The following is a 24,094-nucleotide window of genomic DNA, read 5'->3' as shown; positions in this document are numbered from 1 at the left end:
ACCGTCGCAACCTTACGCTATAATTATCAGCTATCGGCTGATTACATTACGGGAGGGTTGGTTGGATTGCACGTTCCTAGGTCATGGGTTAATAACTAACGACAGTACGTCTGGACTGCGCCCTCGATGCATTCCGGTGCATCGTTGCACGCACGAGCAACGAGTATCGACTCTCGCGGAGACTCTCTTCTCATCGATATTACAAAACCGGCTATAACCGACATAGGCTCGCCGTCAGATCGGCCTCGGTATATTTACGACAATGTGCAAAAAGTACGATAGTGCATTCGTTAACGCATTACGAAATCATCATCATTGACGAATTGAACGATTATTTACGATCGTATATATTACGGCTCTAAGGAAAGGTATTTATTTAGTGCCTAACTGTAAATTTAATATTCAGTTAACAATTTTATTAGTGAGTGGAATTTCTTATGGCGAATCGTACTTAAACTTTTAATGAATTGTTAATTCGCAAACAAAGTTAGAGTTAAAGATATCCTTGAAGATTTGAATTAAAATATTTTATTTTACTACACTTTCTTTGCAAAATATATTATGCGGACAAAAATAATATCGTTATGATAATATAAACATATACATTATGTATTGTACATGTAATAAAAATTCTTGCAGTTTTCTAAAAAAGCATTTTATGAAACTCAATACACATAATGCATAACATAGTAATATGCAAACATTTTTCATAAAAATATATTTTTAACTATACTGTATAACTCATAAAAATTCATTTTTAATTGCAACACATATATAGAATTCTATATTACAGTAAATAAAAGAACATCGTAATTATTGACGTGATTAAGTATGTTACATTGATAAAAACCACGGTAATTACGCTTAATACTCTGTGCAATATTAAAAGAAAACAAGGAAAAAAAATAGAAAGGAGAATCTTGAACGGAGAACGAATTTAAAGCTCGAATTTTGCCTCTTTCTCCGTTTCTCCTTCGTCGTTTATTTTTTCTCTATATCTTGAACGAGCGTCGGGTCCGCGTGCCGCCACCGCCCCACACTACCTCGAGGTTTGCGTGGGGTAGAAACGGGTGTCGGAGGGCGCGGCGGCGGAAGAGGGTGGCCGGTGGGTGGCGTGTTGACGTCACCGTAACGGCATCATCAGCCGCGTGGGCCAATGAATGCGCTCATACTCAGGCCGCCGGGTCCATCGATCCGGTTGCAGCCGTGTGTGCGTCCCGAGTTATGACGTCCGCGGTGACGTCATCGTTAGCGCCGTTCGCCTCCCATCGCCGCGCCTTCCGTTACTCCGCTCCGCTTCTCTCCGCGCCGTCCTACGCCACCACCGCCGCCGTCGCCGCTACACACGGTACGGTTTTAATATAGTGGAGGAACGCGCGCGATCCGGACTCAGTTACGCGGCGGCTGGCCACCCGTGCGAGTGTACCGCTCTCTCTCTCTCTCTCTCTCTCTCAGAGTAGTCGAAGGTCCAGCTCTCTAAGGATCTTTCACCTGTCGCCTCTCGCGTATCGCTCATTCTCTCTGTCTCTCTTTTATTCTATCCGCCTCTCGACGTCCGCTCTCGGTTCCGTTCGCAGAATCGACAGTTTAATTTCACTATCTCGTGCGGGATTGAGCGTTCATTTTTCAAGAGAAGGGTGGCTTTATATCTCCGCGTGTTGATCGTCGCGTTTCGGTGCTCCGGAGTGACGATCCTCATCGATCCGCGCTATACCGGTGCTGAATGGTAACCGTGATTACGGCGGCCCATTTCGCGACGAAACAGAACCAATCAGCGGCAGGTGCATCTAAGGATCAAGCTCGAACAGGAAACTTAACGATGTCGTCCAACGCGACGACGCGGAAGCTACGATAAGCGGTGACGAGGCATCAGGATCCTGCATGCGAGTACCCAGAGCGGAAGTATTCGGGCTCCTCGGTGGCGCGCTGACCTCCGACAACATCATCAGGAAGGACTCGCCTTGCCCTACGACGACGCACGCAGGTCGGTGATACCATCGCACATCACATCACGTGTGCTGTCTCTCACGTTCGTTTATTTGTTGTTGCGCGGGAGGAGACTGCCTGCCGCTCTGCTCCTGTGTGTTGTGTGTCTATGTGTCTTGCGTGTGGAAATCACGAAGCGTTCTCTCCACCGGCTGACGGCGGGAGTCCCTCATCTATCCCAATTCTTCCTCTTTCGCTTTTCTACTCCTTTTTTCCTCTCTCCGTTTCTTTCGATCTATTTCCTAATTTCGCTCGCGTTATTCTACCGATCGATAATCAAACGAGACAGAGCCTTGACTGATGATAGTCGCGTAACGGATTTTCGACCGTGCATCACTGAAAGTCTGACCCCTCATTGTCGTTTCTACTTCGTTTTTCTCTCCCTCCCTCTCCTGCCGTTCATCCGGTGTGGCGCGCATGCTTCATTATTAAAGGGATATATCGATGCCAACTTTTCGCATCTCTTTGAGCGCGACGCGGTTTTTAACTAATCTGAACTGTGTAACGCACACCGATCTCATTTTGTACAATCTCATCATTCGCATGTAAGGATTAAAGGGATCTCTCGAACCCGTCGAGATATTCAGTGTCGAACATTAGATCATCCTTGATCCGTCAGGATCTAGATCTCCGATGTCCACGGCGATCGGAGCGAAGAACTCGCGTTCCAATACACTGGAGTTTACGTGATTATCTTTACGGATATATATATATAGTTCTGCGGATCTATCCGTGACGCCTCGTGAGATCTATAGATCGCAAACGCGTACGACATTTTGAGACTATTTATTTTCTCGACGCGGATACGCGTTTGCCGTCTACATCGCGGAATCGTGAATCACCCGCGGGATGTCACGCGCGATCGGCGGTCGCCTGATGAGCAGTCGGTACGATTGAACGAAGCGCGAAGTTGAAGCGCCGCTGATCGTTCGCGCGATGCGCACCACCGTTGAGGACAGTACCGGCAGCACGGAAGCGACCGCTGCCACCGTCGGCGTCGTGGCGCATCACCATCATCAGCATCAGCAGCATCGCGGTACTACCGACGTCGCCGCCGTCGCCGCCGTCCGGCACCTGGGCGTCGAGCAGCAGGAGCGATCGGCGGCGGCGCCGATCCATCTGGCCACCGCCACGCCGTATCACCAGCTCACCATCGCCGCGGACACCAACAACAACCACGATCATCATCGGAATCTCGAGCATCACGCGGTGCAACGACACGATCATTGGAACAAGTGTAAGTCAGAAAACACGGGGCGGCAAGACCGCGGATTATTCCCGTAAGCTGCTCGCTGCTGGTGATGGTTACGGTGATGGTGGTGTACGATGATGATGATGATGATGATGATGGTGGTGGTGGTGGTAGTGGTGGTGGTGGTGATGGCGCTGAGGATGCTAGATCGTAGTACTCGAGCATTTTGTTCGTTCGATCGAAATTTTTCACCGTCGTCTATAAGGTTACGTTTTTTTTTTATTGATAATAATATACTCTCTAAAACTTTTAGAATCTTAATCTAAAGAGTGAACTCATTCTTAAAAATTGAAAATTGAGCTATTCTTTTTCAAGACTGGCTCAATTTTCATTCTTTAAGTTATCTCCGATCTCCAAAAGATCGATCTTTCTAAACAACAATAGCAATTACAAACCGATCCATTTTGCGAAAAATTGATTTTTCTAACTAAAAGGAACTGTTCTAAACAGATCTCTTTGTAAAAAATCGCTTTTTTTTTAAACAAAAAGGATTCTTTTGAAGTGATCTTTTTGGAAAAAATCGATTTTTAGCGAATCGATTCAGAGATCGCATTTTTAGAATGAGATTTCACTCTAAAGAATTTAGAGAGTATGAAAATGGTTCCATAGCTTTCTTTCGTTCTAGACGTTTTCATTATGCTATAAATTCTGTCTGAATATTGAGAATTCTGCAACAAATTCGATTGATAGCTGACAATTGAATGACAGTAAATTATGAATGGAATTTTTCGAAATATTATAGAATATACATAAATCGTCCATATAAAATACATATATTATAAAATGTTATTAAATTGTAAATATAAACTAGAAAAGATCGCGTTATATATGAAAGGAAATTTGATATCTCAATGCGAATGTACAAAACGTTAAGCACAGTAGATGTCATTTTATTTTTATTTTACTTTTATAAAAATGAATTTTTTCTTAAAATTGTAATCACTGCTTGGGAGTCATCAAATTGTTGAGGAATCCGATTGTCAATATGTACAATTAGATATTAAAATATTTGGACTTTCTCTTTTATTATTAAACAGTCAAATTTGAAACTGGAATAATATTATGCGACATCAATGTTTAATGTATCAAATTTTTTATTATCAGATAAAAATCAGATTGCAATTTAAAAATCGTCCAATTAATTTTTTCCAGTTTTAGTTTATATTCAATTAAATGCATGCACGAAATACTAAAATTTTTTTTGGAGTATGATTCTGCATTGTTAAAATATTTATTTATTCGGTTTAACATTTACTTACTGCTCGATATTTAGGTCATACAATATCATACTCTAATTTCGGTTGCAAAAACGAAAATTTATCGAAATAAATGTAATCATAACGTTTGTTGCATTTTTGGCTTGCTAACGTGACAGAAAGATTATTATGCATAATTTTTATTAGCTTTCTATGCAATATCGCTTTTTACAGACACTGATCGCTTCAGTTTTATTTTAATAATTATGTTTCGGGGTGATGACATGTCATAAGCAGCTTATTCATCTATTTCGGTTTCTAATATTGAAACGAAATATTCGAGCATCAATCATCGTTATGAATATTAATTCATTTGAAAAAGATGATGAGATTTTTCGCCCGTACAATATTTGTTCTTCGATAATTGTAACTCGTTCTTCTCTGTGCCATTTGCAGTACATCGAGCGGCGGTTAAATAATTGAACGCTATTACGGGGCGATTTGGGTTATCGCCACCTCACCCTCGTCCGATATATTTCCAAACGTTCGTCACCGTTTGTGCCCGATATCTGCTGACGTCACGGCCGTGACGTAGACGGCGGACGAGAATAACGTTGTTATTATTTCGCTTAGACAATCGCGGTGGTCCACTTTGATACGATTATTCCCTACCGGCCAATTAAATTACAATTTACCTGGTGCATTGATCGACGCCGTTAAATTATGACGTCAAGAAAGCTGTCGCGATCTTTTAAGTTTTCAACATCTGCATTTCACATCACTCGATATTATTATGAATAAGTAATAACATTATTAATATTATTAATGTTAAAGAATATCACTTTTTTTTTAATTTCTTAGATAACTTATTACTTTATTAGTTTTAAGCTATTAGTTTTTTGAAATTGCGTTCACTTTAATGTAATCATTTCGGTATATTTGCGAGATTTCTTGAATTAAAAATGTTCTATTAAAATCAAACTTCGTGGATGAAAAAAATATCGTGACGTTTAACAAAAATTAAAGGTTTATTGGACGTTTAACAGAAGCTGTCTAACAAAAATTAATGGTTTATTGGATATATTGATATTATCGTGAAACTCATAATAAATAGTAACATTAATTGTTAACACGAAAGAATATTTAAAATTTTTAGGTGACTTATTAATTTTATATTTTTAGTTTTTAGAAATTATGCACAGTAAAAAATTGTGCGTCCATATGTAGAATTTTTCTTGTGTTACCACATTTTGATTATTACTTCAATGTAAAATAAACATACAACTGATATGTTATTATTTTTGTAACATTTTGATGTGTTGGATTCATGTCATCTTTCTAACTTAACAATTGCATATGTCAAAAAATGGAATATTATTTTGAGTGTTTTTAATACAATTGTTTCAATTAATTTATGTATCTCAAAGTCAATTTAACATCTAAGAATTTTTTCATTCACATTATACGAACAAAAATGTTTTATTAACAATTTCTTACAAGTTACTGCAACTACTCTTCTATGTACTCTATTTATTTTATATATTAGTTTTAAATCACCCTTAAAGTCAAAATAACAAATGTAAATGTAAAGTATTGTGTCAATTATTTAACATTATTAATTCGTTAATAAATAACACAAGACGAGAATGAGTTACTTTAACTTAAAATTTAGAATGGATCTCCTGGGACATGTAAAAAATGTTAAAATTAACATTTTCTTTTTTACTGTGTGTTTTCAGAAAAAATCGTTTGTGAACTAAGAATACTCTATAAAAATTAAATTTCACGAAGAAATATCGGGATGTACATTTTTCGTAGAAAGTTTGTTAGTTACATTTGTATTGTGGAATTCATCGTCATCAATGCCATTTTCATGTTTCCCAACCAGACATCTATTCAAAAAATTTTATTCAGAAAACTATATTATTTTCTCGCTTCCATCACAGCTATAATTATCGTTATTATCTTTCAGTCGATTAGTCGATAAGTATATAAATAAATCGATATAACCTGCACTCTCACAAGCAAAAACCCTGCAGATTTCCGTTTTAACTCATTTCCACACTTCCTAACCAGGCATATCTAATCAAAAAATTTTATTCAGAAAACTATATTATTTTCTCGCTTCCAGCTACAATTATCTTTTAGCTGATCAGTCGATAAGTACATAAATAAATCGATATAATCTGCACTGTTATAAGCAAAAACCCTGCAGGTTCCGTTTTAATTTAATTTAGATAATTTACTTTGTTCGAAAGAGATGCACACTTCGGCGTGTTCGGGTGGGCTTCCGCGGGTGGTTTCCACCCCTACGGTAATTAATCGATACCGCGGGATCTGCGCTCTTCGTTTCCCACAGGACTTTTTACAGGTGTAATCGGCACGTAGAGTGCAGTAAATATAGTCTGGCAGTTAGCCGAGAGTGCAAACCGTTTCTTTTCCGCGTACATACTTGGCCTGCACGGTGGGACCGCAGGGAAAGAAGAGAGTATACGAGGATTACAAATATAACTACTTACGCCGAGAGCGGGTGCAGGTGCGGCATAGCAAGACGCGGCGAGGTGAAGCGAGACGGCGAGGCGGTCAGCCGGCCGATCGGTCATCGGTTTGCATTGCCGCGCTCGAATTGCGACAGGCGACAGCAGCCGATCGTAACGCTTTCGCAGGGAGATAAACGGCCGTGACAATGGTAAATCGGCGGCTTATGACTTCCAGCCAGAAACACATCGAAAAACGCAAGGCAGTAAGACGTAAGCAGTAAGCGAATCGGTCGATTGCAGTAGAGAATAACTTTATGTTCTTTTTTGTGGTTGGTCGATTTGCTTACTGTTGTCTTATCGCCTTACGTTTTTTTATGTGTTTCTAACTTTTCTCCATTATCAAGCTAAGGGTGGAAACACAGAGTTTTGCACACTATTTGAAAATCCAATCAGAGATCCTTCATTTCCTTCCTTTCCACGAAATAAAAGATTTCGTTTCGTGATTTGATTAACTCTGATTGGTTAACTCTTGATTTTATTATATTTTATGCATTCTGTAAAAATATGTGCTCCGGCTTTAAGCTCCGACTATACTGCTAGTGCCGATCGACGAATCGGTTGCTTGGGAAAGAGCGAAAGATAAATAAATGATAGGGATAAAAGCGGACCGAAGCTGATCACCCTGGATTTCGTAAAACTTTCGTTAATCCCCACTCCAGTTGACATAACTAAAAGTAACGTAACATCAATGTTATAATTTCGTCCTCAATAATATAAATGTAACAGGCTTTTTGCAATAAACTATTACTTAAGCTTTAAATTTTCGTAAGAAATTGATCAATCGTAGTCGATTATTTTTCTCCACATTCGACTGTGATTGATCAATTTCTTACGGCTTATGACTTAAAGCTTAGGTAATAGCTTATTGTAGAAAGCCCATAATATAACATATGGTGTTACATAACAGTTATTATACATTGTGGAGTGTGAAATTATAACAATGATGTTATGTTATTTTTAGTTTGTGTCGACTAAGTCTGGGTTTTAGGTCAATAACGACGGATTCGTAATTATTTGTAAAATATTCTCACGAAAGAAATGATTTATGCTCGTTTGATCATGGATACAAGATGCAAAATTTTCGAGGCGAAAACCTCATCGAAATATGAATTATATATGATTCTGGTAACATGATAGAGAGATATATAATTGTAGAATTAATTAATCTTTTCTTTTTTTTCCATGCAAACTTTTGTACGAGATATTTGATATTTGGAACGCGCATATAAAATAATTCATAAAATTAATGTTTTAACGTACTTTACGTATTCTTGCATCTTAATACAGTTTTTCTTTCCCATTTACTATGATATGAGTTAAAAATAATCGAAGACACAGACATCGTCTATCAAGTAGTTAAATATCTTTAGATTCAGACGTCAGCAGACGTTTTCATCACGATGTCTGACAATGATTGGTTTTAACTACTTAGCGCGGTGAAATATTTTAGTTAACTTTGCAAAGCTTGTGCATTACAGTTAATAGATTTCTTTTATGTTTCTTTTTATATTAATGATATTACCTCCTTTTGATTGTATTATACTATTTACTGTATTTATGATATTATATGATTTAGGAAATATTGCTATATTCTAATATAATATCTTATAAATGAATTGTCATCTTCCTAGTACAGGAAACGGGCTCTTCAGAAATGTATAATTTCGGTGATTTCTATTTTGAAAAGATAAATTTATACAATTTGCTTTTAATAATTGTTCTGATTTTTATCAACATATACAATAAATAACCTTTGAAGGCAAAGTGAATTATATTGTGCGGCTTAGTTATAGTTTTGCAAGTAGCCCTTTTTAAAAAAATGTTAACGTAGAAATTTATTAGATGAAAACGTAATATACAAGATATATAGAATACAACAGAATCATTAAAAGTAACTATTTCTCTAAAAAACATTTACAAGTCAGAATGAAATACTATTATATCGTTTTGCTCATAAAACTATTTTTACAAATTCTTTTATGTGTGTTATAAATTCTTATATAAAATTATCAAAAAAATAATTTATTTATTGAAATGCATTTACGAGTCAGAATAAAACACTATAAATTTTTTATGAACTCTTTCTATATGGTAATATTGAGATTATTGCTGTATGGAAATCTCATATGCGTGTAAGATACAATATATAACAGAATCACTAAAAATAATCGGTTTATTGAAATACATTTACGAGTCAGTTAGAATAAAATACTATTTTATTGTTTCTGTATAAAACTATTTTTATAAACTCTTATACGATGATACTGAAATTATATGTAATTTATTTATTGTATACTCTCTTTTCTCTCTTTCTTTCTCTTCTGCAATAATATACGAGTTTATATTCTATGATACTGTAATAGCATATTTTTTTTATTTCGCCTGAGAAGAATTATGATTATTTATATATTATCCTTGTTTCATAGGAGGTAAAAACAACTATGATATATCACGGTAGACAGATAATACCTCTTCAAAGAATATGTGGACAGCAATAAAAAAAAAGATTTTTATTTTGTTTATCACTTAAAGCGAATCATTTCCGCAGAAATATTATTATACATTAATCTACACGGGATTCTTCTTTCGCCTACGCGGTGATTATGAAAAGTGCGTCATTTCATTCCCTTTATTATTTTCGAATAGTGCAGATTGCACGTGACATTCCCCGTAGTCCGTACTCCGTACACGTGCAAGTCGAACCTTTTCATATCTATTCAGATTTAACCAACTTCTCGGTGATACAGAGATTTATCCGGAGAGATCTCTGTGATGAAAGAGAACGTTGCACGCGTGTCCAGGACTGAGTTGTTCTCGAGTTGTCGGAGACACACCGAGAGATGTTGGGCGGCAGGTGGATGCTGGGGAGGGAAAGGGGAGGGGGCGGGGGTTTGTAAAGCGACAAATCCTGTGTCCCTTGACTCGTCAAGGCCGGAGCTCCATAAACAGCCGGTAGCATCGTATATACGTATATTACACGTGTTTATTATGTACGCGTGTGCCGTAACCAAGATAACGACGTCGCGCGCGCGTGCTTTCTTGCGAGCGTATAACGTTCGTAAGCACCCGTTATAACGTAGAGCTTGTTCACGCAGTCACTGAGCAGCACAAGGGGTAGCTTAAAGTGATATCGGAAAATATTCTCTCTGTGTAAAAATTCTTATACGCTATATTATCTACCATACGCCGCCGACGATCCGGTGTGCGCGCGCGCGCACCCGCGCGCCGTCCTATTTCTTTTCCACGCTCGCAATCTCTATTTTCGCGCCAGGCGCATAACATTCCGTTACGCGCGAATTGCATGTTGAATTGCATTTCCCAAGCGAGTGCATGTGCATGCTGATCACTATGCGTGCACGCAATGCTCGGAAGTCCTCCAGTAATTGCTGCATTTATTTGGTTATATAGATTTACCGCTATCACTTTTTCACTTTATTTTCGCTATCAATCGATTTTTCCATTTTTATCATTTTTCGATACTTTCGAAGCAACGAAATAGTCGAACAAAATGATACAAGGGTAGTTTATAATGTTTTTAGAAGGTGGCACAAGGTTATTAATATTATATCAATTTCAAATAATTTTTTAATCCATACTGCTTGTATGTCTTTTGAAACGAAAAATTATCTGCAGTTCGTACGAAATTAATTATAGAAAAATGTTAGGTTTGTCGACAAAGATTAAAATTTATTGACGAATATATCGGTAATTATTAAGAGGCTAATGAAAAGAGAGAGAGTTATATTCTTTAATATTTAAAACAAGTGATATTCCTAAAATAACTAAAATATCGTTCACGTATGTATTGATATCTATTTCTTTCTCTCTCTCTCTCTCCTTCTCTCTGTCCTCTTACAGAAATTTAATATCGGCCAATTTATTATTGAAAGACAGTAATTAATTACTTATTTGAAAATCTAAAAGTACTGAACAACAGTGTTTTTAATATATTGCGACCGGCGGTTGTCGGGCAAGAGCTTTATAACAATAATATAATTTATAAGCATATAATTTTTATCCAAAAGTCTATAGCTAAATACGGCAAGGGCTTTGCTATTTAAATGTGTGTGAATATAAAAAATATTGATGTAGGATCACGTTACCGTTCGCGAAAGTGTTAATACTTAAAAAATACTTAAATTAATTACTGTTTTTTGGTATTGACTAGTATTATATTTCTGTATAACGATTTCTCTCTCTCTCTCTAACGGTTGAGGGAATGCATCTTAACGCGCTTAATAAATAACGCTTCTCTTTCTTTCTCTTTCCCTCTTTCTTTCTGGCAGTCAAAGTACGAAGGGTTAAAAAAAAGGTCTTAGCCGAACCGAACAGCGCTTCCTAGAGGCCAATTGCATTGTTTTGTTGAGCAAACTAAATATACGTGCGAGTCGGGCGATCCGCGGCTACTTGGCCAGGCTACAAAAGAGACCAAAACGGCAACGAAGGCTGACGCATCACGTGCCGCTTACACTTTTCACGTTTCCGTCGTGTGCTATAACGTCGGACCACGCGCGTGGTATAAACCGGTGCCTCGTATCTTCACGTAAGAACGTCGTTAGTGCGGTTGTGAGGCACTGCTCGCCGTGAATCATAGCCCGGTATTCATAGTCCATTCTTAATTAAAAGACTGTCTCAAGTAATGTCTTCAAATGCCACACTAAAGAGAAAAATGTCAAAGTATTGTGAAGCAAACGTCACTTACGACATATTTTCTTCAATATTTATTAGTTATTATTTGATATCTATTTCTCTCTCTCTCTCTCTCTCTCTCCTTCTCTCTGTCCCCTTACAAAAATTTTAATCGGCCAATTTATTATTGAAAAGACAGTAATTAATTACTTATTTGAAAATCTAAAAGTACTGAACAACAGTGTTTTTAATATATTGCGATACCGGCGGTAATAGAAAAAATTTGATTGTGATAACGAAATATACATTTCTGTGAAATATATATTTCATTAGTTGTAAAAAAATAAATAGTTGACATTTTTGTTAGGAATACAATTTTATTTCACCGTATTTAAATAAAGATTAATTTCAGTGAAATATATTACTCACAAATAAATTAAATAAATTCGCAAATATCTTTTTTTTAGTATACGGCTCTCTTATTGATTCATGACATCTTAAACTAGTACTCAAGATGTCATGAATCAATAAGAGAGCCGTATACTAAAAAAAAGATATTTGCGAATTTATTTAATTTATTTATGAGAAATATATTTCACTGAAATTAATCTTTATTTAAATACGGTGAAATAAAATTGTATTCCTAACAAAAATGTCAACTATTTAATTTTTTTTACAACTAATGAAATATATGTTTCACAGAAATGTATATCTGTAGATTTCGCCCATACATCTGAGCTGCGTTCAGAAATTTCACTCAAGCGTACATTTTACTGGAATTATTTTATCCTTGTCGACATTTGGTGAACAACAAGGATAAAATCATACCTGGGTGCACCCGAATAAAGTTTCTGTACGCAGCCTGTTACGCGAAGCTTTGCGACGCCCGCGTCGACACTGATAAGGCGCTCCGCGATTCGTTCGCCGATCGATTTGTTTATCGCCGTTAGCCGATAATAGCCGGCAGATTGTAAATCACGCTCTCCCGGAATTCATACCACGCTTTTCCGAGATAAAACGTATCTTTGTGTAACCGAGAGAGATGAAACAATAACGCAACGCATGGCAGACTATCAATCTGATTTTTTTTTTAGAACAGGCAACATAAGTTGCACGCGAAAATTTAGTTTTATGGAATTTTGAAATGGATATTGTATAAAATAAAGGTATTGTGTGTTATTGAATAATAAAATATTTTGCTCTACATTTATGTTACAGCTTAATTACGCATTCTGTTCGATATTTTTTTTTGTCGAATTTTTAGCAGGAATTTTATTATTACATGATTGATGTGTAGGGTTATAAATATTCGAAAGTTTATACACCTTTTAATTAATATAATTATATCATATTTTATACACAAAATATTAAAACTTTTAACATTTTAATTCCGATTTGACTCAATTGAATACATCTCTAAGATAAACGATTTTAATTTCAAATACATGCAAATTTGCAATACTCGTATTTAATTATATACTTTTAATGGCTAATTGACTTTAATGTCTAATATCAATTGCGATTTAATTCAATCTATTAATGTTTGTTAATAAGTAATCATATCGATTATATTAGCCTGTCGATATTTTATTATTATATGCATAAAGTATAAATCAATCCAATTATGAATTCTTTCTGTAACGATGAACAAATATTAAGTTTCATAATCAATCGTTCAATGCGTTGATTTTATTGAAAGCGAAATATTTTATGATCTCCTGCTTGATTAAATACGAACAACTAATTCATTTCGCAAGTACAAAAATTAAAATTAGGATAAATAATATGTATACACGCGTGTATGTGGAAATTGTTCGAAAAGTAACGACAGGAGATACGATACTCAGTCATGACACATTCTCACGTTGAATTCATTTACTACTTACCCGAACTCTTCCTTCGGAGGCGACACGCGACCAAGAAATCTTATTGGGGTGCGCAAGAAAAAAACGTGCAAAAATTGAACGCGGGAGAGCCAGATTTATATTGCATAAATGTTACACCGCGAGACTTCGTCAAATATTCAACGCACGTCATTGTTACCGCGATGTTGTGATGTGGCTTTTGTTGGGAATGATGCACGTATTGCACGAAGGGGGCGAGATTTTGGTATCGTGACTTTCATAAAGAAATCACTAGGAAGCGCACAAAGCAGTCAATTATCTAGCCTGTCATCGTCATGTCAACGTCGCGCGATATAATCGACATTGCAACCTATACGTAATACAAAAATTTTCTCGGTAATGTAATAATATAATGCTTCATGCGGCTTATGAGTCTTCTCTCTTTCTCATGTATCTTAATTCATCATTTATTCGGAACACCATATAATCGTACTATAATTTTTGCAACAATGTAATTAACATTTGTTATTTTTTCAAATATCCACTGAAAAATTTCGAATTAAAAATGGACGAATAAAAAAATTTTAATTATATTAATCTAAATTTTGTTTACTTCAACTGGAATTATGATGGATTCAACCAGAAAATTCTCTGATTTGACCGTTTAATCAGAATTGTAATTAATGTGACCAAACTTGATCTTTTTTCAGTGTAATAGATACACTTTTATTTTTGTACGTGATTAAGATTACAATAATTATCCTTCCAAGTTGAAATATTATCAGGTCCTTCTTAAGTCTATATGCTAATTTTAATCGCTTTGATTTCTGTGTAAACACATGTCAAGTAAAAACGATTTTACGGCGTGGAACTGATCCATTTGCGCGGAAAATCATGTTTTACTTGAAACTTAGAACGCGGTTCCGTGGTGAAGTCTATTTCAGGTGAAGTAGGCACGTGCGTCATACAGCGTGTGGCGTTACACATTTTTGCTATCGCGGTATGTTTAAATTACCTTAAGTCTTTTCGGCAGATAATTATTGAAAATGATGTGACGTATATCAAGGCGACTAATGCAGCTTTTTTAAATTCTGCAACGATCATATATCGCTGTCAACAGTCATTAACATTTTCGTGATCTGTACATGAGTGACATTTCAATCCGTTAACAGAGTGTTTATGACATAATAAACGTATGTTAAACTTGAGGTTGATGTACTATTTTAGAAATTGATAGTACATCCAATTTTTTATATTGATCCGAAAATAAACCGTAAAAAGAATTTTCTGCTTACAATCATGCGTTTCTTCTCAAAATATGTATACGGTGCGATAGCGATTAACCGAGGACGTTAAAATATCACAGATATTTTATTTCTATGCACAGAATAGCCAATGTTGCTGTTTTCATTAATGAACTTTTATGTCGAAATAGAATATCTCCTTAATAAGAATTGGATTGAAATTCATCAACTTTTTCATGGTACTTTATTTTTGAATGTCAGCATCTCGAATTCGAGATTGACATATTGTAGACAAACTTACTGGAGATTAATCTCGAAGAATATAATTTAGCTGTAAAGTGTATTTTCAAAGCTTATAGTTTATTTAAGTTAATAAAGTTTGTTTTATTTTTGTTTTAATTTCTTGTGTATAAGAAATCACTGATATCTTAACGTTTATGTCAAATAAAAATCCATTTTTATATTGATTGAGCAAAAGGATAAACAATGATAAAAAAAGTTGCAGGACGATATTTTTTAAAGCCATTATCAGAGAAAAGGAGAGAGAGAGAGAGAGAGAGAGAGAGAGAGAATTCACACAATAAAAATATATAGTAAAAATAAATATAAATTAAAATCAATAATAAAAATTTGAAAGAAATTACCGATATCTTGATGTTTGTATCAAGTAAAAGAATCCATTTCATATTGATCGAGCAAAAGGATAAAAAAAAAGTTGAAGGACGACATTTTTTAAAGCCATTATCAGAGAGAGAGAGAGAGAGAGAGAGAGAGAGAGAGAACTCGCACAGTAAAGATAGTAAAAATAAATATAATAAAATCAATAATAAAAATTTGTCATCAACTTCTTTAAAACTTTTACTGTAAAACTAAACTATATAGTATCATCAATTCTTGCCTATTAATCTGTTGCGAAACGTGGATAACACGAAGATACGGTGAGCAAGCTCGATTCCTATCGCGGATCTCTATCGATCGTCTCTGTAAAACTCGCGCCTCGTGTCTGCTCCGTGAATTCTCGTCGCGCAAGCTTGGCGTCGAGTCGGTGGCGTCGGTAGCGACGGCGGCGGTGGCATTAACACTGACGTCACAACGCCGCCCCCGTCCGTCATCGACCGTGCGGCGAGATGACGACGTCATGCTCGCCGCCAAGGACGACGCTATTTCGGGCGTCATGCACCGCCGTCGTCGACGCCGTTACCGCCGTCGACGTCGTTGGCTTCAGTGACGGTCGAACCTTCCTCCTCCACGTGGCCTCCGTCAGTTTGCTCTCGCCGTCACCCGCTTTCGCACGCGGTTTCCGCGTTTCCGGTATCCTGCCTACCATTCACGGTACCGGTACCTGTTCTCGTTCGATCGCGGCGCGAGAGATGCTTCGATCGACCGTGGCAAGGTGAATGCGACGTCGCAGAGTTCCGACGACGACGACGACGACGACGACAACTTGCCTGAAGCGACTTCTTCCGGTAAGGAAGCCTCGCTATTGTTGTTTGTGGTTTGACCCTTTTAGCGCCTGAAAGGAATTTGTTGTTTTCCACACGTTTTCTTTTTTCACTCGAAAAAGAAAGGCTTCGCTCGAATAGGGATCATGAGCGTTTTATATTATAGCGGTTCTATTACATTTATAACAACTGACGGAAAAGTAATTATCACACAAGTTGTCGTTGTTAATATTAATAACCCTCAATTAATTAATTAATTAAAATACTAAATGTTGGGCAAATTGAAATCCATTGATAAGGAAAATTCATGTATTTTTAAAATATTGATTTTGCAGTGATAAACATATTGTTTTCGTTTGAAATCTAAATCTCTTCCCTATTAATTTAGATAAATACAAAATTAATTTTACTGCGATATATGAGCGTCCCCAGAACTATCATTATTCTTTAATGAAATTTCCCTTTATTCTGCATCACTTTAAAATAATATATCTAGATGGGAGAGCAATAAGAAGTAAATTAGTAAAATAAACATAATGGAACAGAGACTTTTCTTGCGAACATTTATTGAGGTTTGTTTCGGTATTGATGACGATCAGAAAATTGTTGATTGATGGCCGGGTATTTCCTCGAATAGATTTCGTTGGCAGGTAATCGTCGCGATCCGACACACCTTGCCGTTTTTGTCTCGGCGATACGATATATGCAGTGTGTCGTATCGATCGCGTAAAAGTCGATTCAACAGAACGCGAAGTCGGAGGGGCGGTTTAGAAATTTCTTGCATTACCTGACGCATTTTCTGCGTTAAACCGTGACCGGAGATTTCGGCAGTTATTCGTCGCGATCGATTGACAGGCATTAAATCGAGTCGAATGTTACACAATTAATGAAACGTACGCACGCAAAGTATGCGTTGCTTTCTGTAGAAACATGACTTTGCAAATACGTTTTTACTATTAAAAAACCGTAATGTCTTAGAAACTATGCACGAAACTCGTTAACAGTTGCATGATGATAAGATTATATTGAAAAATTAAAAACGGAGAAATTGACAGATTTGCGACTCTAGAAAATCTACAATTTCCAAGGTCCGCTTTAAAGTGATCTTTAAACTGAATTCTTTCCCCCCTTTTCTCTCATTTATTTCCTCATAAAAATTCTAGATTTATTGTACGCTTGTGCTAAATTCTCTATTTCCTTTACTTTTAATTCTTTTCACACATTTAAATTATTACAGCACCATTTATTGCAATATTTCAATTTACAATTTATAATTATGTACTTTAAATATCACATAATTGGTATTTGACGTGGTTTCTTCAAATAACGAATTACTTTATAATAATTAATTACATATATGAATATAACATTTTAACAGTTAATTAAGTAATACAATAATTAATTAAATAATATAATAATAGCGCGCTAATTTATATGTTGAAAATTTGATAAAACAAATGGCTGCGGGGACAGAGAAAACGTTCACGTGTCGTATTGCTCACCCTGGCACGTGAACGTATTTCTGCATTCTGATGTTCGTGATACCCGTAGCCTCCGCGTTTCGCAATCGCTTCCGGGAAACGGCGTTACGCCGTCGTCGTCGTCGTCGCGACGGAGGGCGTCCGGGAAAGCGACGTCGTCGAGATTGCGTCGAGGCACGAGCCTCGTTCGCGTAATAACCGGCGTCTAAATTTAAAGCAGAGCGGTGAAGCAAATCGCTGCGGATTCGCGAGCGCGCGTGACGCCGCATCGTCGACGTCGGAGTTGCAGCAAAGCAACGCATGCCAAGACGCCGCGATGACGACGCGCATCTTCGACGCCGCACCGTTGATCGCGAGCGTCGCGATCGTGAATATACCGGGCTGACGAATTGACTTGGTGAATGACCGCGGTCGAGGAAGAATCTCTTGATCCCATTCTGCTTGCGCGAAAATCAAAGGGACGGAAGAAAATGACTTTTCTTTACAAAAGCAGGGGAATGGAGGGGTACTTCTCTTGGCTTTGAAGCTAAATTGATTCTCCGCAGCGTTTTAATTCTGCATCAGTGATTTATTATTTTTTTTTACTCTTCTTTTTTTCGCTACACTTTTGTACTACATAAAAGCTGTGAGCATGAAATTTTCTGTATCTAATATATTACCCGAGATAAGAATATATAATAATTACTAATAGACGCTTGTAATATTCTAATTTTGGTGATTTATGAATGTATTAAGACTATATGAATATAATGATAAATTATAATTTTTATTATAATTTTTTTTATTAATGATTCGATTAATGATTAAGAATGATAATAACAATTTAATTCTGCACTTATGTAATAAGGCTCTTAAGAATAAAAATTCAAAACTAACAGAATAAAAAGGACTAGAGAGTCAAGCTGGATGTTTTTTTGCTAACATATATAATAATAATGATGATGATAGCAATTAATAATAATAGTAGCAAATTTATATTTGAATTTTTTATTTTTAAAAGAATAATTTAATTGATGTCTGAATTGGGTCTGGGGATAAATTTAGCTCGTGCTTTTCGAAGAGGAAGAGATTTCTCAATGTAAAATTTCTCATTATTTTCACTAATACACTCGTGTCGCATATTTCTGGCAGAGTTTAGCCTTATGGTCGAGAATGTGCATTATTGTCATACATTGTCACGTTGGTGGGCGGTGTACTGCGTCAGACTTCTCGTAGCAGCGAACGGGTTTATAAGATACCCAATGAAATTATACAATGCAGTTGCAGAGAAATAGAAGTGCTGGCGAGAAATTTCCAGAATGGAGTGACGAGAAAAACTGGACCAACCAGTGCCAAGTCGCGGAAAATAAAATACTAAGGAAATTCATCGCTTGTTGAGTAGAGGAAAACAACTTAATTGCATGTAATACAGAAATCAGAAATATTCGCACATAGTTGCACAAATTTGCATTAAAAAAATTATTGTTTTCTCTTATTGGAGGACACACGCATAATCAGCGGAGAATTAGAGTACAGTTGCATGCATTATGTCTCAATACATTTTAATGTACCTACATTTCTGTAGAGTCGTTATATTAATATCAAAATGCAATATCAAAGTACATTTTTCTTAAATGCCCAGTGAATAAAGAGGTCGATTTTTGCCGATATCAATCATTCAGGTGTCGAGTATTTATTAATTATTTGACTTTGATTTAGTATCGATATGTGGAACTACTGGAAATTTGTAATTCCGAATACATCACCTACAAACAATTGTCAAGCAGAACAAGTCCGCCAAGTAAACAATCGACCAAACTAATCGCACTGAATTTGCACACACACTACAGACGTGCGGCATGAGAACCGCTACCAAAATATTGATCTTACAATGTTTGCAATCCACCGCTAATACTAACTGCAGAAAGAGAGAGAGAGAGAGAGAGAGAGAGGGAGGGGGGGGGATCCATAGCAAGTAATTATTTCGGTAATGTCAGTTAAGTATCTTGGTACAAAGATGTCAACAAATTCACCCACGTGTTCCAACATGCTTTCCGTGTGTCGATAATAATCTCTCGATATGTAGACAATATATATATTTAAACAATCGATATTTATTGCATTATTCATATCCAACGTGGTTGCATTTATTTTCTGTGCATTTAATTTTTATTATTTAAAATTACTTTAAATGATATATGTATAATGTGTTTTAACTTGATGCATATACATGCGTATTGTAACGTGCGAACCGTAACAGTAATAATCCGCTAACAAGGAGAATTTCCGATGGTAGAGTGACAGGAGAATTTTCTCACGTTAACTTTCGAAGAACATTTAACGCCTGAATTTGCGTGCGTTGAACAAACGCAACGTGCAATTTCTCTACGAATACAACAGCTGCGCAATCACGACACTCTGTCGCGCTATAAACGTAATATCTTTCGCAATACGGAGCGTAATTTTCGCGTGATGTCACTGTGCAGTAATGCGCGATGGAGCGCCATGAGGGACGTTCTATGCACCGCGTGTTGCATCTGTTGGCGGCTCGCACATCGCGCACGTGCTCCCTCGCGAGCTTTTTTGCTAACGCGCACCGGCCGGTGACGACACAGAAATAGTGCATCGGTGAATAACCAGCGTGAAGGAAAAACTTGCATCAACACAAATCGAATCGGCTGGTCGTATGAAATCGGAAAGGTAACATTGCGAGTAGAGAAGAATCCGCGTTTTTAGCCCGCGATTAATTTGTCACGTATAACGACACATCAGTTCTTACGCTTGACAATGCGTGATAAACGTAGAAATGTAGACATATTAAAGCTGGGAACCAAGCAAATTTTTATTCTGCGAAAAATACTTGTTAAAATTTTTTTTTTATTACACACAGTAAGGGCAGTTCTTAATAGCAATATTTTTCACTGAATTTCACTGAACTCGATGAACGTTTATAATCGAGGGTGACCTCTGAGCCGTTAAAGTTTCAAAGTATCCACCTCAGATTGCGTGCCATCACGGAGGAAATGAAGAGCCCGCTTTAAGCTCGACGTTAGAGTCTAGTAGGCTATTTCTAAGCTTGCGTGGAAACGAGAGAGAATATCGGGATATACATGAGAATGGTCGACGGTGGCACTGACGAAGCGCACGGTATTGATTTAACGCGGTAATCTGGTTGATTTTAACGAAAGCAAATATTTTCATACGGTAGGAGGCTGCGATTTCAATGATGAAACTTTGTGCGGTGACGCTTCTCGTGCTATCGATCGTGCAGTGTCGCCGATAATCCCGCAATGATGACGTACCACCTTCATCCGACGACCTACTTCGCGGGCTTTCACTTTTATCTTCAAATATTTATGCCCTTCAAATATTTTCACCCGCAATTCTCCCAAATCCATATCCGTATCATCTCCTTTCAACGTGAGAAAGTATTTTTCGCTGATTCATAAAAAAATAGTTTACTTAATTTTTTTAGTACACATTTAATTGTACTTAATTTAAATTTGTAATGTATCGTTAATGTTTTGTTAGTGTTTCGCAATGTATCGTTAATATTTCACTATATGGTATGAAATTTATCTACTGTTTTAATATAAAATAATGATATATTGAGTAGGAACAATGGCGACTTAAATTAGGCAAAATTTTGCACTTTAGACTTAACAGTGTGTGTATTAATATCTTTTTTATACAATTTATTCGTTTTATTTTTAATGCGTTCTTTTAAAATCTGAGAAACAAAAATACCAATCAATGAATATTTTATTAAACAAATAATTTATCATACATAAATATATCGAATATATCCACGATGTTATCCATTAAAATTACAATAGAGATAGTTTATAAAATATACACATTTTTAGTAATGATGCATTCGCGAGCGTCGTCCTTCAGATTGACAAACTCGTCGCGTCGATAAAAAATGCCGATAAGTTATGACGACATTAATAACGATCGCACGATAATATTATAATGATTCCGCGATTACGCGATGTATCGCTCAAGAATGCAACCGAACTAGTTCCGGCTGAAGTCGAGAGACGCGAAATGTATTCTGAAATCGCAACGACTGAGAAATAAGTATCGATTTTTCGTTGACGTCACGTCGATTGTTGCTTTCACGAGATTTACTCCGATAAAGTGGCGAACGTCTCGAAAATCTTCTGCAAAAATTAAGGGACAACTTTTACGTGCGCGATCTGTAATACTTACGTAACCTGTCGGTGTAAATATAATTCTGTTGTGTAAGGCAATAAAGTAAGTATAAAAAAAAAAAAATGCCGACTTTCGTGCTAATTTATCCACAGTCTTCAGAGTCCTCTTTCCTCTCTGGTTTTTCAACATCTTCTCCAATGATTAAGACGAACAATAAATCAATGGCGTCAACGCACGTCGCGGCGGCATATCGGAATTTATTAGTTGGATACCGGCTGGATTTTCTCTCTCCCTCCCTTTCTCTTTCTCTCTCTCTCTCTCTCTCTCTCTCTCTTTCTTTCTTTCTTTCTAATCGACAGTGCTTGAGAGATAACTGTGTCCCGGCATTCCTCGACGAGGTCGCAACGGCGAGGGAGGCCGACGACTTTTTTTGCATTGATATTAAACGGCATGTCACCTATGCTCTGCGGGCTCGTAGATCAGCTTAATGCGTTCCGCGAGCATAGCGAAGGAGGGATTTCAATTAAAAGCTGACGCGGATAAACGCGGAGCGATGCGTGACGCAAACATTGCGACACGCGTGCAGCATCCTGCGTCGAGCTGCTAATTGCCAGTCATACTAATTCGATTCGGACGAACGACGATTTCTGAATGCAATCGGAATAGCTTTTTACAAATTGACATCCGTGAATGCAAGAATAAGATCAGTCTGTGATTTCTGAGATCGTACTTAGGCCTTACCAGTTATCCACTTACGTTATTTTTGCATTTTTTTAATTATTACAAAAATAATACAAAACTGTCAGTAAAGTTTTGTCCACACGTTCTACTCCATATTTAGCAATATATGTATAAGATATAAGATATATGTAAAAGATACACTTGAGAATTCTTTTTTGGAGAATTTAATTATTATTTTAATTAATTTGAAATAGCTATTTTAAAATATTATAAGTTATACAAAGTTGTTTATAACATTTTCTACTTATTTTATAAAATGATTTTACAATTTATAACGAATTTTATTAAAAGGAAGGATAACATCCGGAAATTTTTGAAATTAAACGCAATTCTAAAAATCGCACGTTATGATAATTGATAATGCCGTGTTAGATTCTTCGTACACTCCAAGGACACTGGGACAACAAATCTTGTAAGCGGTGGCAGAGTTGAAATAACTCCGTTTCGCGTAAAGTAACTTTAGTCACGACTCTAGTATCCTTGGCAGTGATACATAACGCGATGGCATTTCTTTTCAGGAGAAATAAGACCGGAAAGCGAAAAAGGATGATAGTCCTTTTATTTACGAAGTATCTTTTTTCATATTTAATGAGGTTTATTAGATTGTGTCAACTCGTACGCTTAGGTGTTGCACATAATATAGCAAACTCGGTGAAATATAATAAAGAAAAAAAAAAGAATCACATTTGGGAACGTATGCGCACATATAAAGACTTCGAATTACATATAGATTTTGTAAAAATATTACAAAATCTATAGCGAAGATAAGATCCAATTGCATCTCAACGGTAAAAGACGTGCCGACAAACTACGCTTTATTTATTTTAATAGAAATAAATAAAGGAGACGACGTAATCGAAAAATTGCGTAAATTCGCCTCCGCAACGAAATGCGTCTCATGTTCTCTTTTTAGTGGCCTCATTCACGTCGCATAGATCTAAATAAGGGAAAAAGAAAAAGCGTCGATAAGCGTAGGACGGGGGATGAAACAACCATGAGCGCCTCGTGCCGTAAGCGGCAGAAAACAGCCAACCAATCAGCCATCTCGAGACTCTTCGTAATGCGAGTGCTTATAATAATTCTGCTAATATTACGTCAACACGTACGAAAGCGGGAAAGCTAGCTGCAGAATCAGGAAACCGTGCAAGAGATGGCTTCCTTTATCTCCACCCACGTCTAACAGTCCCATTCACATTGTATTCGCTTGCAGAAAGTGCAACGCGGAAGAAATTTGTTAATTATATTTACAACTCATTTTAAGATTTGCATTACAACGTATTTAATAATTTTGGAATATTATATAATACGTAGAATATAATTTTAGATGCTTGCGAAGTTGAAAATAATACATACACGGAAAGAACGGTTTTTTCTAAAGTACCTAAAAATTTAGTTATAGGTACAGATCTGAAAATAACTTTGTTGGATCATCAAAATAATTATATAAAATGTTGGTGACAAACAGTTTTTGCAACAAGTGTTCATAAAATTATTTTCATTCTCCAACCAAAATTATATTTTCAGACCTGTTTCTAGTTAATTTTTAGATACTTTTGCAAAATCGTTCTTTTCGTGTAAAATAATATATAAATATATATATAT

General features: G+C 36.5%; 1 protein-coding gene across 1 annotated transcript in view; it reads left to right on the top strand.

Moving 5' to 3' along the window:
* The first annotated feature begins 2,922 nt into the window (after positions 1 to 2,922).
* Hr38 (Hormone receptor-like in 38) overlaps positions 2,923 to 24,094 on the top strand; it is a 65,319-nt gene continuing 44,147 nt past the window's right edge. Inside the window, exon 1 of the mRNA XM_018521150.1 lies at positions 2,923 to 3,223. Coding sequence (XP_018376652.1) covers positions 2,923 to 3,223 — 301 coding nt within the window. The remainder of the gene's footprint in view (positions 3,224 to 24,094) is intronic.

This window comes from Trachymyrmex cornetzi, unplaced genomic scaffold (genome assembly GCF_001594075.2).
Source record: "Trachymyrmex cornetzi isolate Tcor2-1 unplaced genomic scaffold, Tcor1.1 scaffold97, whole genome shotgun sequence".
Lineage (NCBI taxonomy): Eukaryota > Metazoa > Arthropoda > Insecta > Hymenoptera > Formicidae > Trachymyrmex > Trachymyrmex cornetzi.
Note: the sequence above shows the minus strand (reverse complement) of the source record. Positions and strands in the feature narration are given on the sequence as shown.